Below are 22,975 nucleotides of genomic sequence, written 5' to 3'. Positions count from 1 at the left end.
TGTAACTCATCCGGCATCAAAATACATTCCTCCTACAAGGAATGTTTACAGAGCATTTATTTTTAAAGTGAATAGGCGACATTTCTTATACAAACATTTTTTTGTTCCAACCTTTGATGAACTCTGGAGATACAATAACATGATGAAGATGTAACTAATCCACATAAGTCAGTCCTCAGAGAGGGCCTTTACAGCAACGGATGAAAATAAGGGTTGTGCAATTTTCTGCCAGTATTGAGAAAAGGCAGGGTTTTCTCTTTCTAACCCTGTGCTGCCAAAAGCTTTTATAGTGGACCCTGGAAATGGACCCCTTGCTGGGGGGTCCCTGTGTAGTACAGATCATGTCATTTTTGGAGGGGCAGGTGGGCTCTGAGTGAAGCTACGCCTGTGAGGGGGCCAGTGAGCCAGGGATCGGGACGGGGGGAGGGAGACAGGTTTTCAGCCTGAACTTTGTGAAATAGCAGTTGCCCCGACAAAGTAATTATTTTGTTAATCTTTCTACTTGGTATTTTAGGTTCTAAATCCACCAGAGAATTAAAGAATTTTTCCTTCCTTCCCAAGTGACACCATCCAATGTGGGGGTCAGCTTGTTCCCTTGGGAGTGTGGGGGTCCATCTTATCTTCCTCTCAGACTCTTTTGGCCAGACATGCTGGCCCCCTGCCAGACACCCCTCATCCTCCCCAGCACCCCTCTACCAGGCACATCTGGTACCTGGCCTCATAGTCAGCCTGCTCTGGGCTCGCTTGGCATCCTGCCAGGAGTGTGGCCAGTCCCTCCTTCTGGAAGGTCTGCTCCTGTAGGGGATTCGCTGGAAGGGACTGAGTGCTTCCCTTTGCAGTAACAGCATTCACAGTCCTCTCTCAAAATGCTTTGTGATTTATGTCAGGAATATGGTCTGGTTTGTTCCTGATGTAATTGCTTTGTCTCATAGGTTTTAAAATGAGCTCATTTTAACAACTCTATTTTTGTTAAGACTGTATCATTTTGTAACCGTTCAATATTTCACAGTTCTTTGAATTATCCCCACATCTTTTTAAACCACAATAGGTTACAATATATTTAAATAGAAACAATTTCTTATGTTCTGGGTACTTAAAAAATTTTTTTTACCTGTAAACATCCAGAACTAATTTTCTTTTTAAGGCTCTTTTTTTTTTTTACTGAGAGATGGTGGCTAATGGCTTTCACACCGTATGAATCAATTGCCCAGGAAATTTAAAAATCAGCTGCATGAAGAAATAGAAAAAAGAAATATTTAAAGGACAAAAAAAGTTGTGTGGAAAGATTCTAACTAGATTTGGGCGAGTCCTGAGAATACATCAGGAAGAAAAGACTGGAAATATTGTTTCCAGTCTTTAAGCTCTGGTGTAATAGAAAAGATAGGCATCTAGATAGTGACCTACATTTGAAGCTGAGTTCTCGTTCTTGCTGATCTGCAGAGTCCAGGTTGTTTTGTTCGGTGAACTGAAGATGGGTAAGGTGGACGCTCTCCTCTCTCGGGTGTAAAGTTTGCGTGCTTTCTGGCCCCTCCTCCAGGTGGTATTTTGTCACGTGGTGGGCGAGACCATCCAGTTCCTGGTCAACGTGGGGCCACTCTCGTCTGAGGACACGGGGCGCTCGCTGTATGGTGTGCGGCTCTCTCCGCTCCATCTACAGGTAAAACTGGGAGACTTGAGTGTGTCCTAGGAAAACAGTTTCCGTAAATCTGTAGGGTGAGTGGGGGTGCTGTCACAGACGTGAATGCTCCTATTTTCATTAATTACTGCTCATTTGTTTCAGACTGTTACCTTCATATTATATTGTCTTTGTGGGAAATACAAAAGTGTGCATGTAATACGTTTATGTATAAATACGCACAGGCTTCCCTGATAACTCAGTTGGTAAAGAATCTGCCTGCAATGCAGGAGACCCTCGTTCAATTCCTGGGTCGGAAAGATCCACTGGAGAAGGGATAGGTACCCACTCCAGTATTCTTGGGCTTCCCTTGTGGCTCACCTGGTAAAGAATCCACCTGCAATGCAGGAGACCTGGGTTCGACCCCTGGGTGGGGAAGTTACCCTGGGGAACGGAAAGGCTACCCACTCCAAATAAATAAATAAATACACACATGTATATACATGCATCGGTATATATACACACATATATACACATGGATACACACACAGGTATTTGCACACACGTGCATATACACACCTGGAGAAGGAAATGGCAATCCACTTCAGTATTTTCTCCTGGAGAATCGCCATGGACAGAGGAGCCTGGTGGGCTACAGTCCATGTGGTTGCCAGAGTCAGACACGACTTAGTGACTAAACCACCAAAACCACCATATGCACACACATGTATACATATATATAATGAATTCAGAGTTTCCATCTATCAAATATGGGAGATATGGTATTTTTCAAGGCACATGTCCAAGATGTTGCGACTGTTGGATTGAGGATGATGGCATCTGAGATGAGGAAGGTGGTTCTGTTAATAATTTAGAATCAGGTGCTGGCCCTCAAAAGTTCCCTGCAGCTTGGAAAAACAGCTCAAGGTCTGGACTTAGCATTCTTCCTTTTAGTGTTCGAAAAAATCAACTTTAAAAGGCTCATTATTTTTATGTTAGAAAATGAGTATCACCATTATTTTTGGATAGTCAACATTATTATAATAATTATAATAGACACATAATATGCAACTTTTATAACTGATATATTTTTATACATTGAACAATGATAGAGATAATAATTATAATAGACTTAGTGAAGCTTCTGGATGACTAACCCACCAGATAACTGTGTATGTCACGCATGGAGCAGAAGTTCACTGATGCTCTTTGTTTAGAGCAATGTATAAATTGTTAATTTCTGGGTCTGTTTTAGGGGTCACTGCCAATTCAACTTGTGTTTGGCTGCTAATTTGGGGGTGATCCCAAATCTTTCAAGATTCTCAACCACAAGAAGAGATTGCATTCCATTTGGTTTCCTTAAAAGACATGGTTTTAAACAACCAGGACAAACAATTTCTGGCTACCTAAATGTCTTTTTTTCTGAAACCCATCCCCCACCCCCATCCATTTTCAAGAGTCAGGGAAGTTAAGTCGACCTCATGGACTTGTCAGATGATAAAGCCCTCCTGCTTCCCCTAGTTTTTTGGACAGTGTGGTTAGAAGATAATTGTAAAGTCTGGGATGTGTTCAGGATGGGGTGAGTTCAGCAAGGACCACAGACATTCACCAAGGAAACATGTTTGCTGAGATGCTGTTGCTATGCCACTGTACACAGCTCAGACACAGGTAATTCAATTGTGTCTTTGATCTCTTAACACAGTTTAAAGGCGGCCTGTCGGTTATGTCTCAAAGCAGAAGCAGCTGCTAGAGGTTGGTGAATTATTAATGCTCATGGCAGGAGGCATTCCCTCCTCTGTTCTTCAGATAAAAACTGCATAGAGACCAGCAGCTACACCCTCTCCCCCACCTGGTGGAACAACTCAGGGACTGTGGCAATGAAATTAAAGCATGATCTTGCTAGAGTCGCCCAGAATTACAGGGCAACAGGAGCATCCTTTGTCTTACCTGGTTGCTAGCATGAGTGGGAATACCCAGTATTGAGAAAACAATTCTACAGCCATCCTTTCCTTCCCTTTCCCTGGGTGGTGGGAGGAAGCATGGAGATGGGAAGGGTCTAAACTTTGGCTTTAGAAGGAGTCTCCTGCTGAAGAAGGAGGGATGGTAGCTTAGCTTGCTGTGGCTGCTGAAGCAAATCACCACATCTTAGCTGAAAATGGCACACATTTATCAATCACCATTCTGGAGGTGTGATGTCCAACACGGGCTAAAATCCTGGTGCTGGTGGGCTGTCTTCCTTTCTGGGAGCTCTGGAGGGAATCTGTTTCCTTGCTCACTCATTGTTGGCAGAATTCAGCTCCTTATGGTTGTTGGACTGAGGGTCCAATTTCTGGCTGGCTGTCAGCTGAGGGCAGGTCCCAGCTTCTAGAGGCAACCTTACTCTTGGGCTTCTGACATCCTCCTTTGTCTTCAAGTCACCTCTCTCTGCATGCTCTTCTGTCTCCCTCTTCCGTCTTTCAGGGCTCCTATGCCTCTGTGGGCTCACTGGAATCATGTAGGATTGTTTCCGCACCTCAGTGTCCTTACCCTGATCACACGTGCAGAGTCCCTTTTGCCATGTGAGGAAATCTATTCACAGGTTCCAAGGAGCATGCTTGTCTTTGCAGGGAGTAGGGGGGAGTGCATGGTTCTGCCATGACTTACAGGCAGGGCTGGATGGGGCCCTGGGAGAGATTGGAGTCCGTGTGGAGGTTGTGCAGTGGCCCAGGCAAGAGAGGCTAAGAGTGCTGATGCGCCCCTGCATACCATCAGGGTGGGGTGAGGGAGGGGCCCATGTGAGTGTGTGGGAGCGGACAAGGCATCCTGGCTCCCTTCTCTGTGCCTCCAGCTCCAGTATGTCTTGGTGATGCTCTCAGAAGAGAGCTGCACAGCAGAGGTTACAGGGTTTTCATGACATCTGGTGTTCAGCCCCAACCCTGATGTTCCTCTCTGAGTGGTTGGTTGAGGTAGAGGAAGGTGCTTGTGGGGATGGGGTAGGCTACATGACAGGGGAGGGGCAGTCAGGAACTGGGGACTCTCCTTGCAATTTTGAAAGCACACAGAATGCCAAGGCAGGGGATAAACCACTGTCTAAGAAAAGAACACACAGACATACATCGAGGCTCCGGTGGAGAAAGCAGCCCTCCAATAATCTTTTTTTTTTTCTTTTTTTTTGAACAGCTGGAGCTCCACATGAAGGAGAAGAGGGAAGACATTCAGATCAAGTGGTCCTTCATCAGCACCCCAGAGATGGCCATCACAGTCCAGCCCAAAGTCCTAGGGGAGGTCAGTTTGTGAGGTTTGGTGATTCCCCCATCATGAATATGCAAACGTGGGCGTGTTGTGACTACCAGCTCTGGGAGACGGAGCCTCTAATCAGTGGGGTCTCAGGTGTGTGATCCTGGGGGATGGCAGGCAGGGCAGAGGCAGGGCAGCATGGTGGGTGGTGGGTAGCTTCCGTGCATTTAATGCCAGGCTCTCACCTGGGCTGCACCTGTAATCACCTAGCAGTTTTTAAAAATTCCCAAAGACTGCCCCGCCTCCCCAGGCAGGTTTGATTGGCCCAGAAAGCTTTTAAAGCCCACTTGTGCGGTGGCGGCTGAGAGCCTCTGTGGTGGTAACATCTAGGTTTTCCTCGCCCTTCTGTGACACCCGCCCCTCCATTGCCCTCCTTCCCTGTAAGGGGACATCACTCACCTCCGTCTCGGGCTGGGTCCAAGACCTGGCTCCCAAGGCCACCACCTCCCTTCTCTCCCAGCTCTTTCCAAGCTGCATCTCCAATCTGAAGGGCACCCCCCTGCTCCCACAGCCTTGGGTGTGTGAGGAAGTGACTTGGGAAGTGGGGCTGGGGGTGTAGGGCAGGCTGCTAAGTCACGTAGGGGCTGTTACTTTTAGTTACTGGAAAGATCATTCAAAATCATGTACACTGAAGGCTGAGGTCATGACGTTATTCCTATGCAGTGGCTTTTATGATATCTTCTTGAAATTTCACTCTATTTCAGACTCTTATTCTGTTACAAAACTATCACCACAGCTGAAATATGTGTATTTAAAAATTCTTCCAGGGGCTTCCCCAGCGGTCCAGTGGTTAAGACTCTGAACATCCGATGCAGGGGGCAGGGGTTTGCTCTCTGGTAGTTCTGTTTTTAGTTTGTGTGAACATTCTAGAACATAGATACATTTCTTTTGAGTATTAATTATTATAATCTAATAGAGCTTGCCATCTGGTGGTGCATGTCATCCTGCTTTGTTCTTCTACAAAATTCTTTTCATTCTTGGGCTTTTCAAACTTTTTGGATTAAAAATTTTTTTTTTAATACCAAAGTTTATTTCTCAGAAGCAGGGAGATCAGGGCTTATGCAGTGGTTCCTCTGTATCATCTGGGATCCAGGACCCTAATCTTTTTTATTCCACTATTGTGAGCACGTGATTTCTATCCCTTTTTTTTTTTTTTTTTTTGGCCACGTACAGCATGTGGGATCCTAGTTCCTCAACCAGGGATTGAACCCGTATCCTCTGTAGTGGAAGCACAGAGTCCTAACTGCTGGACCGCCAGGGAAGCCCCTTGAATACTTTTTAACTTAAAAAAAAAAAAAAAATCAGATGTCAGTGAAAAAAGAAAAAACACACGTCTATGTATTTGGGGAAAGAGACTAAAAGAATATACACAGAAATGTTGACATATTTCTATGTTGTATGTGTCTTATTTTTAACCACTTTAAAGAGTAAGGAGCATAAGTGACTTCTGAGGTCAGTAAAGATGAGAACGAGTGAGTCTTTCCTAGCCTGAACCTTGCAGAGCCCCAGCAACAGGGAGTTTGTTTCATGTTGAGGGCATCAGGAAAGCCATGTGTTGGCCTGCCCTCTGCCCGGTTTGGAGATGATCTGGTGACAACCTCCTCTTTCGACAGGACCTGGTAGCTGGGACAGAGGCAGTCTCTGAGAGCCTCAAGGACATTCTGAAGCACCTGGTTAGCTCTGCCTCCCCATCGGTGGTTCTGAGCACCACGCCTGCGGACCTGAAAGAAGTTCAGGTAAGCCGGCTCTCGGTTTGTGGTGCTTCGCAACCCCATGACGGACCATGGTCATCCTCTCTTGGGGGATCAGTGGCACCTCCCATCCCTCTGCCCCGCCCCAGGGTAGAGCAAGATCGCACGACTGCTGGTAGGTGATGGCTGCAGTCTGGGGCGAAGCTTTATGTTCAGGGCACAGGGTTCCAAGGCCCCGTGGGAGGGAAGGAGGAGGTGTCTGGACCACTCAGCATAGTCCACGTCTAAGTAGCCCAGAAACTGTCATTTTCAGGGACCAGTACGTGACTTTTCACTGTCCATCCAGAGCCTATTGTTGGAGACCTTATCCTTCCAGGATCAAAGTACCTGGGAACTTGCCCTGAGACAGACAGAGCCAGCACACTGTAGCCACAGACTTTTAGCCCAGGCCCGGGACAGCCTGGTGACCAGGTCCTGCCTCCAACAGCACCGCCTCTCGGAGGTCTGCCTCTCTTGGGCAGTGCAGACACACGAGGCTGTCTCCTCTCTGTGGGTCCCTGCCCATGCTGCCTGCCCTCCCTCCCCATTCTGGGACCCTCACCACTGCCTGATTAGGTGCTAATAACTCTTTGGCTAAATTTACATTCACAACATTTATCCAGGCCAGCCCCTGGGCTTGGCCTCTCACATCTTTACTGGCAGCACATCTAAAAACCTTTGCTTGGGATGAATAAATTCTCCCAATTACGAGCAGATCTTCTTATGCTGGTTATGCAAAACAGGCATGTACAGTCCCTAAAGTGATTTTTCATTCGTGTTTCCAGTATTTTTATGTGGCATGGTAGAATAGCCACCATTATTATATGATATGAAAAAGATGTTCGGTCCCAGTCATGTCCGACTCTTCTCGACCTCATGGACTGCAGCACGCCAGGCCTCCCTATCCCTCACCATCTAATGGAGTTTGCCCAAGTTCATCTCCATTGAGTCAGTGATCCAAACATCCTCTGTCACCCCCTTCTCCTCCTGCCTTCAATCTTTCCCAGCATCAGGGTCTTTTCCACTGAGTCAGCTCTTCACATCAGGTGGCCAAAGTATTGGAGCTTCAGCTTCAGCATCAGGAGGGAATGCTGAAGGAGGAGGGAATGGCAAGCCATTGTAGTATTCTTGCTGTGAGAACCCCATGAACTGTATTAAAAGAAAAAGGCAGTATGATAGTATAACCTTAATTTGACTTTGATGCAGGCTCTTGGGCTCTGGTTCCTCTTAGGGCATCACCAGCCGTGAGTGTGTAGAGTCTGGAGACAAAATCTCTCTGATTCCCTGGACACATACCAGTGGATCACACTGTTCTGTCACTCTCTCTGGGCACTGAGGGTTATCAGAATATAAGAAGTAGGCTTCACCCTCCTGACGAAGCAGAAGGAGCCGCTGAGTAAGCAGACAGGCAGAGTGAGGACTTTGTGGGTGTTTGTGCAGGGTTCCCAGTTCATCAAAGCTGCCTGTTTGGAATATGACTATACATGCTTCCCTGGTGGCTCAGAAGGTAAAGAATCAGCAATGCAGGAGACCCGGGTTTGATCCCTGGATCAGGAAGATCCTCTGGAGAAGGGAAAGGCAGCCCACTCCAGTATTCTTGCCTGCTTCTGTAATGCATTCTATAATGCTTTTAAATACATTTGCAGAGTTTATGTATCAAAATAGCATGCATACTATATTAGGGTTCTGTAGAGAAGCAGAACCAAGGGATGTGTGTGTGCATGTATTTATGTACACGAGCGTCTCTGTAACTGTGTGAGCCAGCTATATACATATAATTGCATAATGTGTATGCATGCTTATCTGCTTAGTCAAGGGCTGCATGCCCGGGCACCCCATGGTCCAGTCTGGTTGACACAGAAAATTAGCCATCACACACACAGAACTGAGAAAACATTGCATCTCCACCCCAGACATGTGGGTTACTCTGTCCCCAGAGCTCAGGGACCTGATCTTAAGGATTCTATGATGACTTCTTGGCCACCCCGCCCCTTCAGCTCACAGTCGGCAATAGTGTTTTCTAGGTAGTGACCTAAAGGAGACTGCAGTCCTTGAGATGTTGGTAAGTGTTCCCCCCGGAAAGCGCTGTGAGGTCAAGTCAGCTTTAAGGATCGATCCTTCCTGGAAGACCTCACTGTGCAGAGGCCCATGATGTCTCTGAGAAGCCTCTCAGGACTCCCAAACATTTGTGTCTAAAGAGCTCCTCTTAAAGAATACTCAGAGCCGTGAGTGGGAGGCGGAAGTTAGCTTGGAAAGGCTGGTCTGAAGGTGGGGTCCCCCAAGCTCTGGGAGGCTCTCGATTGGAGATACCTCGATGCTGATTTGAGGATGAGGTGACTCAGCTGCTCCAGGGCCACCTGCCTCTGCTTTGTCCCCAGCGTGACACCTGGAGGACGCTTAGCTCCTCCCCACGTGGATGGCGGGTCCGCCCCGAGGTGCGAAGCAGCCTTTCATGTCCTGGTTGGTGTCCCGCTCACTGCTGGTGGGCAGTGCGTGCCTGCAGCCCATGGGGCATGTCCCATTCTGTCGTTAGCTCCTGGACTGGCTTGGGCTTGACCCCATCTCCACCCACAGTGGGCCTCTGGGGCGCCCTCTCTGGGTGAACACTTGGCTCCTCCACTTGCTTTCTGTGGGAAGCGGCTGTGAGTGAGTGACTGGTACCCTCCACCCTCCTGAGAAGGGAACATTGTTCCAGAGCTGGCGTGAGGGCCAGGCTCCCTCTACAGGTCTTCTTGAAGATCCCTTCCCTGGAACAGGTGCCCGGTGGTCACTGCCTCTTCCCCAGGAGTCACTGCTCTCTGTTTTCCTTTCTGTAGCATCTGCAGCGCACTTCAGTCACTCAGGAATCCTGCCCTCCCAAACCTCCAAGGGCTCATGACCTCAAACTGTTGGTGAAGAACATCCGAGTCTCGCTCCTGAGCCATCCTGGTGCTTCAGGTGGGTGATGGGGCTGCAGAAAGCACCCTGGTGAGGGCATGGTGCCAGCTGGCTGTGGATGTGACTGTCTGCAGTATGAGCAGAGGGGCCAGGTAGCCTCATGAGTTGTTTGTGCTGTTTGCTTCCTTCTGTGGCTCCCTGCAATCTGGTATGCAGTGTGATCTCTGCCTTTCAGCAGAGAGCACCTCCTGAACACTGTAGTCATGATGCAAGATGGTGAAAACACAGTCCTGATTTTGCACACATGAGGCTGAAGGAAGAAGGAAGGAAGATACTTTTTTTGCTTTGTCCTTTTCTCTAGCCTGGAAGCCATCTTTCTATTTTTATCTTTTCCTAGTGACGCTGTAAATACATGTTAAGCATCCCTAACCAGCGCACTCCTTGCTTCCTGGGAGAAGAGGTGCCACATGGGATTATGGGTGTCACGCAGGTGTCGGGCCCCTGGGGGCCCCTGTGTTGCCAGGAGAGGCTGCTATGGAGGAGGACAGAAACACTGCAGAACGGGTGACTCTGAATCACTGCCGAGACTCCAGGTGCCGAGGAGCCTGGGACTGGACACGTCTTTCCACTGTGATGTGGGTTTTGCCCAGAATAGCAATGAGTTCTTTTTTATTGTCTGAGAACGTCAGGGGTTCCTTGTGTTTATTTGTGAGGCGATTCATCCAGTTCCAGAAGTGCAGGCAGAGTACATTTGACAGCCACCGCTCTGTGAAGCTGGGCATAGGTGGCTGTTTTGTTGATTCAGAGGTCGCCTCTGGAGGCCACACCGCTTAGCAGGTGGGAGGGGCCGTCCGGGACCCATTTCTCACCTCTGCCAGGAGGTCCCCATCTGGGTCTGAGTCTCCTCTTGAAGATGATTGTGGTGATTAGTAAGGTGATGTGCTGCTGCTGCTAAGTCGCCTCAGTCGTGTCCGACTCTGTGCGACCCCATGGACTGCAGCCCACCAGGCTCCTCCATCCATGGGATTTTCCAGGCAAGAACACTGGAGTGGGTTGCCATTGCCTTCTCCAATGCATGGGAGTGAAAAGTGAAAGTGAAGTCGCTCAGTCATGTCCGACTCTGTGCGACCTCATAGACGGCAGCCCACCAGGCTCCTCCATCCATGGGATTTTCCAGGCAAGAGTACTGGAGTGGGGTGGCATCGCCTTCTCCAAAGTGATGTGCATGGAACACTGAATACCACCTGGTAACGGGTCAACAACAGTCCGGTCCTTCACCATTGACTTTTTATATATGCAGATGACTTCATTTATTTGTTTGATTTTGGCTGTGCTGGGCTGTTGCTGTGCAGGCTTTCCTCTGGTTGCAGGGAGCGGGGGCTGCCCTCCAGCTGTGCTGTGAGGTGGCTTCTCTTGTCGTGGAGCACGGGCTCTAGGGTGTCCAGGCTCAGCAGCTACAGCTTCCAGGCTCTAGAGCAGGAGCTCAGTAGTTGTTGGCACATGGGCTTTGTTGCTCTGCGGCATGTGGAATCTTCCCAGACCAGGGATCAAACCTGCATCCCCTACATTGACAAGTAGATTCTTTACGAGTGAGCCACCAAGGAAGCTCTACCATTGATCACTGATTACACAATATAGTCACAGCTTTATGTCATACGGCAAGCATAGCCTTGAAGCAGACACAAATCTTCACTAGTGAAATGTCCTGTTACCTGGATCAAACACCTCAAAAATTTTTGGCTGAGCTGAGTCAACTGTAAAAACATACATCTTTGTAAGAGGGAAGCAGGTTCTATGTGAGGTACCCCCAAATTTAGCTGTTACCCCAGATGCCCTGACTTTTCCAAGCAGTTAGTCTTATCCAAAGTGGGGCCCACATCTCTGCTGTAATGTCACCCCGGGGGGCAGTGCCTACAGTCAGAGCTGAGCGGGGAGGAGTGTGACTTGGAGGCAGTCTAGAGCTGTGGACATCCAGCAAGTATAGAATCTGCCACCCCAGAGTACGTGCTTTGAGAGGTTGTAAATGGACACTCAGAAGTAGGAAAGCCAAGACCACAGACATCGAATTCAGCCTTTCTCTTATATGCAAAATGTCTTGATCCAATTAGAAGAGAGAAATAAAGGCTAATACGGTGGCCTTCTGTCTGATTACAGGCAATGCTAACCCAGTGTGTATAGTTCGGCTGAATGATCCTGTGCAGAAGTTCTCCAGCACCCTCGCAAGAAACACTACTGCCCTCACTTGGGAAGAAGAATTCACCTTGTGAGTACGGCTGGCTGTCATGGACTTGGGTTTCCATGGCCTTGCCCACTCGATGCTGCCAATTCTGAAACCATCCTGTAGCACAAAAGGAGGGTAGAAAGGAAAGGAAGAGAGAAAGCGTGGCTTTAAGTCAGACATGGATTTCTTTTTGAAGGCAGCTCTTAAGTATCGGTTCACGCCTCACCTACTCCCATGCCCCGCTGTGACGAGAGATGTGTTGTTGGGCCTCCCACTTGCTTTAGAAACACACGCCATCCAGAGCAGAATGGAAGGAAACTTCTGATTGATAGTGATAGCTTACCGTGAACAATGCTGGATTCGTGATCTCCGAAGAAGATTTAGCTTCAGGACCAGAGACCAGGCTTGATCACTCAAGAGCTTTTGTGCAGCAGAGTTTTATTAAAGTATGAAAAGGGACAAGAGAAAGCTTCTGACATAGACACCAGAAGAGGGAAAAAGAATACCACACTTGCTAGTCTTATCAAGGCCTTATATACTTTTACCCACTCCTACAACATAAATCTTAAATTAACAAGATTAGAACTAACAATTGAGAGGTCTTACCAGACCCACTCTTACAACATACATCTTAAGATAACAAGATTAGTCAGAATGTTCTTGTTAAGAAGAAGAAACATGTCCTTGAGCAAGATACATTGTTGATATATAATCATTAGTACAGAACTTAAGGAAAAACATATCCTTGAGCAAGATGAGTTTGTGTCATCATTGGCTCTGGGTTTAAAGAAAATAACCTCTTATGTGACTAAGACAAAGCAATGTAGAAAAAAAAAAGTTTGTCCTTTTCTCCTCCTTGAGGGCTCCAGACTCCTTTTCAACCCACCAAAGAATTAATTCTTTCAATACCAAAATCTGACAAAGAGAATGGGAAAGGGGAAAAGTGTAGACCACTTATAAGTTATGATGTAGGAATTACATCATAATTATGATGTAAGAACTAATATATTATCAAATAGAATCCAGTCGCACATTAAGAATAATATACCAAGGACTTTCCTGGTGGTGCAGAGGGTAGGAGTCTTCCTGCAAATACAGGGACATGGGTTCATCCCTGGTCTGGGAAGATTCCATATGCCATGGAGTAGCTAAGCCTGTGAGCCACAACTACTGAGCCTCGCACTGTAACTACTGAATTAAAAAAAAAAAAAAAAAGAATAATCCACTGAGGCTGAGTTCATACCAAAAGTGCAAGTATGGTTTAATGTGAGATCTATTAATGAAATCCATTGTGTCACTAGATCAAAGGAGAACACAAAGTAATTATCTCTATATAGGCCCCAAAGATAGTCAGTGACATTTAATACCCATTTCTAATTTTTAACACTTAATTAGAATAAGATTTATGTTCCCTTTTTTTCAAAAGATTTAAAAAAAATTACATTAGTGATAAGTATTAGAAGCAGTCCCACTAAAGTCAAGAGAAGGAGCCCCATTGTTTTGTTCTAGAAATACTGATTAAGGCAATTAGATAAGAAAAAGAAACAGTATGCAAGTAGTAGAGAGGAAGAGGCAAAACCAGTCATTACTTGGAGGTGATATGATTGCATATTTCGTCTACTCAGGGTTTCCCTGGTGGCTCAGGCGGTAAAGAATCTGCCCGCCATGCAGGAGGCCAGGGTTTGATCCCGGGGTAGGGTCGGGAAGATCCCCTGGAGAAGGAAATGGCAACCCACTTCAGTATTCTTGCCCGGGAAATCCCATGGACAGAGGAACCTGGCAGGCTACAGTCCATGGGGTCACAAAGAATTGGACACAACTGAGCAACTAACACGCACAGACTGCTCAAGAAAATCAACTGAAACTATTAGAAATAATGGATGTAGGATAGAAACAATAATACAAAAATTAATATAAATTATATTTTGGTAAAGTAGCTGACTATAAAAATATAGAAATCACTTTCTGGTGTTAAATAGTAAATAATTAGAAAAGTAATGGAAGAAGGCGTCCCAAGTATAATATAAAGGGGTTTTTATAAATTATTAATACAAATATGAGATTCTCATAGAAAATTGGGCAAAATATCCCAACTAGAAATAAAAAAGTAAGAATTATAGATAGCTAGAAACATCTGAAAACATATTCAATCTCAGAAATAGCTAAAGTAATGCAAACTTAAGCAAAGATTATTTTTCCCCTTACAAGTGGGTAGAGAAAAACTAAAAGTGGCCAGTGGATATAGATATTGGAATAATTATTCTGAAAGTCATCAATATATATAAAAAAACAAAATCTTTTTTATGCATATACCTTTTGATTGGCAATTGCTCTTTTTCTAAGGAAGTAATCACACATGTGTGCAAAGATATACATATGAGGATGTTGATCTCAGCTTGTTTATAATTATGAAATATTGGAGGCAAACCATTATTAAGGCTTGGTTATTAAGGAGTTGGCTGAATAAAATCTCATAGGGCCAGATACTGGAGTACTAGATGCCTATGAAAAAGGATGTTGGTCTATAGCTATTGACATGGGAAGATGTCCATGAAATCTTAGGTGAAAACACTATATTATAAAGGAGTGGGGAGGTGTATTATGTTCTATATTTGTTTTCAAATAGTTATACAGCTCTACCTTTTAATACAGGAACTACTAACTACATGTAGCTCTTTAAATTTCAATGAATTAAAATTAACAAGATGAAACCCAATTCCTCAGTTTACGCTGGCCACATTTAAAGTTCTCAATAGCTGGGATTCCCTGGTGGTCCAGTGGTTAAGAATTTGCCTCGCAGTGCAAGGGAACACAGGTTCGATCCCTGGTCCAGGAAAATTCCACCTCCCATAGAGCTGCTTAGGCATGAGCCACAACTACTGAGCCTGTGTGCCTGAGCCCATGTGCCTAGAACCCATGCTCTGCAACAAGAGAGGCCACTGCAATGAGAAGCCTGCTCACCGCAACAAAGAGTAGCCTCCACTGTTTGCAACTAGAGAAAGTCCATGCGCAACAATGAAGACCCAGTGCAGCCAAAAATAAAATAAATGTCTCAATAGCCAAATGTAGCTGGTGGCCACCAAATTTGATGGCAGTTCTACAGAACCTTTCCATCATCATTCATTAAGTTCCATTGGCTAATCCTAGGAATGTCCACGTGGGCTCAGTCGCTAAGTCATGTCTTATTCTGCAACCCCATGGACTGTAGCCCACCAGGCTCTGTGCATGGGATTTTCCAGGCAAGACTGCTGGAGTGGGTTGCCATTTCCTACTCCAGGGAATATGCCCTGCCCAGGAGCTGAACCTGCATCTCCTGCATTGGCAAGCGAATTCTTTACCACCGAGTCACCTGGGAATCCTAATACCAAATATGAACTATTTCTGGATAGTGAAGTTGCTGATAATCTTTGTATTCACTTGGCTTATATGTCTCTGTAGTTTCTTGAATATTGATGGTGACTTGCATTCCTTTCTGTCAAATCAGAAAAAAAATACTATTTCAAGAAAATAGTAAAGCATTGTTAAGGACTCACAGCCCTTCTTTCCACAGTGAGTTGAATGCCAAGTCGAGGGAGCTGCACCTGCAGATTTCAGATGACGGGCAGCCCTCAGAAGGTGGGTGTTCAGCAGACAGGAGGAGGCCTGCTCTCTGGGAGGGTCGTACAGCAGCCCCGACCAGGGCCTTGGGGCAGGGAGGGCGGGAGGGCCGGCAGAAGGGCTGGCCGTGCCCACTCAGCCACTCCAGGTCTTCCCAAGGGAATGTTTAGCCGAAAGTCCGTTCCGATCATTGTTGCTGTTGCTAAGTCACCACGTCCTGTCCCACTCTCTGTGACCCCATGGACCGCAGCACACCAGGCTCCTCTGTCCTCCACTATCCCCTGGAGTTTGCTCAAACTCATGTCCCTCAAGTCAATGATGACCTCCCACCATCTCATCCTCTGTTGCCCCTTTATCCTCCTGCTCTCAATCTTTCCCAACATCAGGGTCTTTTCCAGTGAGTCAGCTCTTTCCATCAGGTGGCCTGATGGAAATCCTAAAGAGTTCCTTTAGGGTTGATTGGTTGGATCTCCTTGCAGTCCAAGGGACTCTCAAGAGTCTTCTCCAGCACCACAGTTCGAAAGCACGAATTTTTCTGTGCTTAGCCTTCCTTATGGTCTGACTCTCGTGTCCATACATGACTACTGGAAAAACCATAGCTTTGACTATATGGACCTTTGTCAGCAGTTACTCTAGTTATTAGCAAGGTCAAACATTCTGAGAAACAGTATATTCAACTGGTTCTTTTCATTTTTTAAAACAAATATCCAAAATCTTTTATTCAACAATTTTTGGCTTGAGAAGCAGTTCTCAGCCTTCTTGGGCTTAATAAACCTTCTTTCTTAAAATTTTATCTCAGTTTTTAATTGTGGTAAAACATATATAAACATTACCATCTTAACCATCTTTGAGTGTAAAGTTCAGTAGCATCAAGTGCATTCACATGGTTGTACCGCCATCGCCACCATCCATCTCCAAAATTCATCTTTGTTGCGGTTCATTCACTCAGTCTTGTCCAACTGTTTGCAACCCCATGGACTGCAGCACACCAGGCTTCCCTGTCCTTCAGCATCTCCCAGAGTTTGCTCAAACTCATGTCCATTGAGTCAGTGATACCATCCAATCATCTCATCCTCCGTCGCCCCCTTCTCCTCCTGTGCTCAGTCTTTCCCAGCATCAGGGTCTCTTCCAGTGAGTCCACTCTTTGCATCAGGTGGCCAAAGTATTGGAGCCTCAGCTTCAATATCAGTCCTTCATCTTACAAAACTTAACACTCACTCCCCATGCCTCTCCCATAGCCTCTGGCACACACCCTTCTGCTTTCTGTCTCCATGAATTACAACTGGCTTTTCCTTGTAAAAGAAGCCCCAGCAGCTTCAGCTGAGCACATGCTTTGAAGTAAACTGTTAGCTGGCTCAGTGGTGTCCGAGTCTTGGTGACCCCCTGGACTGTAGCCCTCCAGACTCCTCTGTCCATTGAATTCTCCAGGCAAGAATATTGGAGTGGGTTGCCATTTCCTTCTGCAAAATTGGGCACATGCTTTAGATACAAGAAAACAATAATCAGAAGTAAAACTCCCTAGACTGAGCGTGGACCTGTGTATGCATGTGTGTAAATCCATAGTTTCAGTATTTATTAGGTTTCTTAAAATCTTTATGAACAAAATGGAGAGGTGACCCTTGCCTGGCTAATTAAGCTGTGAAACTAAGCCATCTGTTTATCTCCTAAAGTTACCAAGACATAGGAAAAAGCAATTCAAGCTCCCTAGTTAATTAGCCATAATTTTGAGGCAGTTTCCTCAGCTCTGTAGTCTGGAGATAACTGGGATGCTCCTGAGATAAGAACTAACATTCCAAGAGAGGGTGTGTGGTCTGAACGCAGGGTGGAACTGCTGTTTGCTAATCCATGCCCAGGGCACCGCCCCTGCTGGCCATGTGGGAATTCCATTCCAGTCCAGCCTGATGGGATTTGTGAAATTTCTAACTTAAGTAAAAACAAAAAGCAGAACAAAGAGCAACCATATAACCTTTACTCGAACTCAGATATTTTTAACATTTTGCCCGTTTCCTTCATTGTTTGTGCTCATACATGGTGGTTGCTGTCAGTTGGTCTTTCTCTCTTGCCACACACACACACACACACACACACACTCATACACACACACACACTCACACACTCAGGGTAAACCATGTGCATTTAAGTATGGAACATCCTGGCCCTTGGCTCCTAAATTCTTTAGTATGTGCTTCCTAAGAATAGGGGCATTCTCTTATTTGTCCACAGTGTAGTTATCAGCTTCCTGAGTCACACTGATTCACTTTGTTAATCTACCGACCAGATTTTTCTGTTCCCATCAGCCGATCCCCTAAGGTCCTTCTTAGCAGTATTTCCCAGTCCAGGATAGGATCACATACTGCCTCTGATCTTCATAACTCTGTAGCCCCCTTGGTTTGTGGCTTTTCCACAGCCCTCTTGTACCTTTTACAACACTAACTTTTCTAAAATGTTCTGAAATGGGAGCGTTTCCCAGTGAGCAAGGCAGGAGGGTGGGGAGGGGGGAGGGGTGGGGGGGCACATCCAGGGTTGCTTCTGGGTGCAGCTGCTCCCGTGCAGACACCCATGGTTCTCCCCACTCATCCCCTATCTCTTTAACTCTGTTGGCGATGACGACTGTCCCCTTGGATTTGTTCAAGAAGCAGCCTTCCGGGCCTCAGAGCTTTACGCTAACCAGCGGGGCCTCCTCGGGCAGCTCGGCGTTGGGTTCAGTTACTGCAGAGGTATGACCTCCTCTATGAGGCCAACGTCCTGCTCCAGCCACTTGAGCAAAGGGACATCTTTGTTGATGTCATGGTCTGAGCACAAGTTGAAAAAGAATTTCCAGACATGAGGCAGAATGAGAGAAGAGAATTTATTAGAGTGGGAGACACTGTTAGAACAGCGGACAGGCTCAAGGAAGAGCCAACCCCTTTCGAGGACTATTGGCCAGTTTTTACAGCCTTGAGATAGAGGAAATTCATGCTAGAATGGTGGTATTAAGTGATTGGTTAGGATGCTGTAGAGGGGGTAAAAGGGTGGGTATTTTACCTAATATGTCAGGGAACTGGCAGGTTTAGATCCAGAGGTTCGTGGTAAACAGTTGCTGTGGGGCTTGGTTAATTCCGGAAATTTTTGTCCTGTGACCTCAGTGTAGGATGCCACAACTGTGACCACAATGTAGGGCTCCACACCTGTGACCTCGGTACAGGGCACACACCTGTGACCTCGGTGTAGGGCTCCACGCCTGTGACCTCGGTGTAGGGCACACGCCTGTGACCTCGGTGCAGGGCACACGCCTGTGACCTCGGTGCAGGGCACACGCCTGTGACCTCGGTGCAGGGCACACGCCTGTGACCTGGGTATAGGGCTCCACACCTGTGACTTGGTATAGGACTGCACACCTGTGACCAAGGTGTAGGGTGCACACCTGTGACCAAGGTGTAGGACTCCATGCCTGTGACCTCAGTGTAGGGCTCCACACCTGTATCTCAGTGTAGGGCTCCACGCCTGTGACCTGGGTGTAGAACTCCACACCTGTGACCTTGGTGTAGGATTCCACACCAGTGACCTTGGTGTAGGACTCCACACCTGTGACCAAGGTGTAGGACTCCACGCCTGTGACCTTGGTGTAGGACTCCACGCCTGTGACCTGGGTGTGGGGCTCCACACCTGTGACCTTGGTGTAGGACTCCACACCTGTAATGTTGTAGGGCTCCACACCTGTGAACTCGGTGTAGGGCACACACCTGTGACCTCGGTGTAGGGCTCCACACCTGTGGCCTCAGTGTAGGGCTCCACACCTGTGACCTTGGTGTAGGACTCCACGCCTGTGACCTTGGTGTAGGACTGCGCACCTGTGACCTTGATGTAGGACTCCATACCTGTGACCTCGGTGTAGGCGCCACAATTTATGTCTGTCAGACTCCTGCTCTCATTCACCTTGAAACAAGAAGCTCGTCCAGGAAGAGCTGATGTTTCCTCCCACACATTTCTAGACATGAGTGGGATGCTTCCTGCCCAGGGTTACATTGTGTCGTCTGCCTGACATAACTGCCCGTGATATCCTTTCACTCAGGCCTGACTCAGAAAGGGCCATCTTATTTTGTTTGGTTCTCCATCCTGTGTTCCCGTCTTTACAAGCTGAGTGGCTGGGTCTGAGCCTGGGTCTCATCCTCCCATGTCACTTCTGGGAAAATCAGAATTCTTACCCATTAATTATGGTGCTAAGTGACAGGTAAAGATATCAGAGGTTATTGCAAAGGCAGGCAGTATGCCATGGCGAGGTGTCCGTCGGCACGGACTACAAGCAGGTAACCAGCCTTCTCTGCAGTTTTCTTACATAGAACCCGGTGAGGGAAAACCCTGGCAAATGCCTGCACCTGCTCCTGCTGCAAAGATAGAGAAAGACCGCACTGTGATGCCATGCGGGACCGTGGTTACTACTGTCACTGCCGTGAAGACCAAGCCTCGCTTCGACGCAGGGAGGGCGTCCCCGCTGGGCTCTGGTGAGGCTCCTCCCCACAGAAAGTCTGCAGTCGTGCTCCCCCGGTAAATGTCTTGCACCTATAAACTGCAGAGCACCGCAGGCCTCCGGATCATTCGTGAGAAAAATCTCCTGGCACAGGAAGAATGGTGACTGGCAAGGCTTCTGCATAGCTCTTTTTCTTTTAAGACAATTATCTTTCTATCTTTTCAGACGCAGGACAAGACAAAGCAAGGTTCAACCCTGCAGTGTATTCTGATACCAAAGTCAAGATATTAGATGAAATATCTCATTAAATTAAGTACGCCATGTCATTTACATGGGGCAGCACTGTATCTTTAAACTTTAGATGTGAGTGGCCAGTGGGTAGTCTCATGTTAAAAATCGTTCATTCGGAGGCTTGACGCATAGTGGTTTCGGATCTAGCCAAATTCTGTACCTGTCCCCACATCCACCACCTTGGAGACAACTTCTGTAGAAGTGTATGATTTATTATTACTTTTTAATTTGTACTGTGTTCCTGCCTATACAGAAGTATTATCATGCCAGAATAAATCACTTGGCTCAGTTCTTGAATGAAAATCAGAACGTGAAATTCTGGCTTAATTCAAAGGTTTCTGAAATTTAAACCTAGGTTTCCAATGCCCCTTTGGGGGCATTCCTCCCCTCCCCCACAAAAAGAATAAGAGTGTGTTAAAAATATTTTAAGGTTTTCCTCTTACCTTTTCCAGCTGCATGAATATTTGGTTAGTAATAGATTTTTTGAGTTTATTTATTTTTTAATTGAAGGGTAATTGCTTTACAGAATTGTGTTGGTTTCTGCCAAACATTAACATGAATCAGCCAAAGATACACACATGTCCCCTTGCTCTTGAACCTCCCTCCCACCTCCCTCCCCATCCCACCCCTCTAGGTTGTTACAGTTAGTTATATTTACGTATTTGGCTGTGCTGGGTCTTAGTTGTGGCATGGGGAATCTTTTGTTGCGGCATGTGGCATCTAGTTCCCTAACCAAGGCTCGATCCAGGGCCTCCTGCTTTGGGAGTGTAGAGCCTTAGCTGCTGGACCACCAGGGAAGCCCCCCAGGCTGCTTGAAGTAGAGCTGAAATGAGACATGATTTCACTTTCTGGTGACTGCAGAGTCAGACAGCTTTCGAAGGGCCGCTATAACCAGGATTTCTCCCGGCAGAGTCTCCCCTGAGGACACCTGTCAAGGTGAAGGTCATCGAGAAGGACATCTCGGTCCAGGCCATCTCCTGCCACGGTGCCCCCGTCAGCAAAACATTCTCTTCCTCAGACACAGGTAACGTGAGACCACTCGAGATGGTCCCCAGTAGGCTCCCTTCAGGCTCTGCTTACGAGCTTTCATCTGGTGAGAAGATGCATTTCCTTGTTAGAGTGTGGGGAAGAGTTGTTTTTTTCAAGGACAAGTGAGGAGCCAGAAGAGCACGAGGGAAGTGGAAGTCAGTGGAAGATTGAGAGTGCCATTGGCATCCCTGCCCTAAGTTTTAGGGAGCTTGGACAGAAGAAGCCGAAAACCCAGCTCATGCCTCACTACGAAAAATTTATGACTGTTATTTGTCCTCTTGTTCAATGTGCCAGTTTCCTGGATACCATAAAATAAGCAGGATTCAGGGATGTAACTGTAAAGACTTCTTTATTTTTTGTTTCTGGAAACCTCTGTAATAAGGTGGCATAAGTCACTCAGTCATGTCCAACTCTTTGCAACCCCATGGACTGTAGCCCACCATGCTCCTCTGTCCATGGGGATTCTCCAGGCAAGAATACTGGAGTGGGTTGCCATGCCCTCCTCCAGGGCATCTCCCCGACCAGGGATGGAACGTGGGTCTCTTACATCTCCTGCATTGGCAGGTGGGTTCTTTATCACTAACACCACCTGGGAAGCCCCTGTAACTGGGTTAGTGTCCCCAGAACTCGGGATGCAGGTTCTCACTTCCTGGTCGCTTGTGTCACTGCCATTGGGGTTAAATTTCCTCCCTTTGATCATCACACGTGACCAGCACTTTGAGATGGAGCAGGCGGCTTCTCTCCAGCTCGCCCACCAGCCCCCGTGCACCGAGTCCTGTTTTTCTTTCCTTGTTAAGGTCGCGGATGGGATGGGAGGGGTGGGCAGGGGGCAGGCAGCGCTCCTTTGGTGGCTGCTGTCTTGGGATGGCTGCGTGTTCTCAGAGCCTAGCAGGGGTGGAAAACTGCCTCTTCCCCGTGGGAGTTTCCCTGGCTCTATGGGAGCTGCAGGGTACCCCCCACAACAACAGCTGCAGAATCCTCGGCAGAAGCAATACCCCTCCTTTGGCTGCTCCCGAGAGTCCTTGCTCAGCTCTGCCTTGTAGCACGGGGGCACCTTCACCCTGAGCGGGGTGTCTCTGCTATGGTTCCCCCGCTGGCCTAAGGGTGGTATCCCCAGCCCGCTCTGTGCAGCCAGGGACCCTGGAAGCTTTCGCAAGCATAGCTGACACCCAGATGGGCTCTCTGAGGATGGACGGAAGCTCTGGGCTCGGTGCCGCCACCCCCGTCCTGAGACTTGGGACTGACAGCGCAGCCATCTCCTGGGAGCCCTCGCCATGTTCCACTCTTCCCCTGGGGTGGGGGGTGGGGGCGCCGTCAGTGGCCACATAGATCTCCGCTGCTTGGTCCTTCACGACTACATGGAAGTGGAGCATCTGTGGTCCACAGACTAAGGCCAAACTGAGAAAAAGCTCCTGCTGACATCCTGCCCCTTCACCCCATGTCCTTTTAATGCCCCACAGCAGCGATTACCTGTGAGGTCCAGCAGCATCTCTGAGTGAGAGAGACCTGGCCGGGGAGCGGAGTGGTCCCAGCCCTGCCGCCCACCTGGCTGCCTCCTGTCTTCCCCATTCCTCAAATGGAGACTGAAAAAGCAGCCCCCGCTGAGACCTTGGGGGTATTTACCTGAAATAACACACACTGAGCTCTTCGCAGGGCTTGGGTCCGAGTTAAGCGTTCCCTGGATGTTGGCTGGGGTGCAGGCTAATCCTGGGGAGGAACAGCCTCCGTGAACGGTCCCTCGACACCCTGAACAATAGCTTGTGTGTCCAAACCTCTTGGGAGGGCCAGGGAGTAGCTACACTGCCCTTCAGAGTTCACATCTCCCCAGAGCTCCGAGGTTTCTGTTATCACCTCTACTGAGGCATCACTTCCATGCATTAAAATGCACGATG

General features: G+C 47.5%; 1 protein-coding gene across 1 annotated transcript in view; it reads left to right on the top strand.

Moving 5' to 3' along the window:
• C2CD2 (C2 calcium dependent domain containing 2) overlaps window positions 1-22,975 on the top strand; it is a 60,034-nt gene that overhangs the window by 24,375 nt on the left and 12,684 nt on the right. Inside the window, exons 3-11 of the mRNA XM_052643256.1 lie at window positions 1,538-1,657; window positions 4,775-4,879; window positions 6,505-6,627; window positions 9,438-9,558; window positions 11,653-11,761; window positions 15,270-15,334; window positions 17,909-18,033; window positions 19,623-19,797; window positions 20,965-21,078. Coding sequence (XP_052499216.1) covers window positions 1,538-1,657; window positions 4,775-4,879; window positions 6,505-6,627; window positions 9,438-9,558; window positions 11,653-11,761; window positions 15,270-15,334; window positions 17,909-18,033; window positions 19,623-19,797; window positions 20,965-21,078 — 1,057 coding nt within the window. The remainder of the gene's footprint in view (window positions 1-1,537; window positions 1,658-4,774; window positions 4,880-6,504; window positions 6,628-9,437; window positions 9,559-11,652; window positions 11,762-15,269; window positions 15,335-17,908; window positions 18,034-19,622; window positions 19,798-20,964; window positions 21,079-22,975) is intronic.

This window comes from Budorcas taxicolor, chromosome 1, assembly GCF_023091745.1.
Source record: "Budorcas taxicolor isolate Tak-1 chromosome 1, Takin1.1, whole genome shotgun sequence".
NCBI lineage: Eukaryota > Metazoa > Chordata > Mammalia > Artiodactyla > Bovidae > Budorcas > Budorcas taxicolor.
The sequence above is the reverse complement of the archived record's forward strand: the minus strand, read 5'-3'. Positions and strand labels throughout refer to the sequence as shown.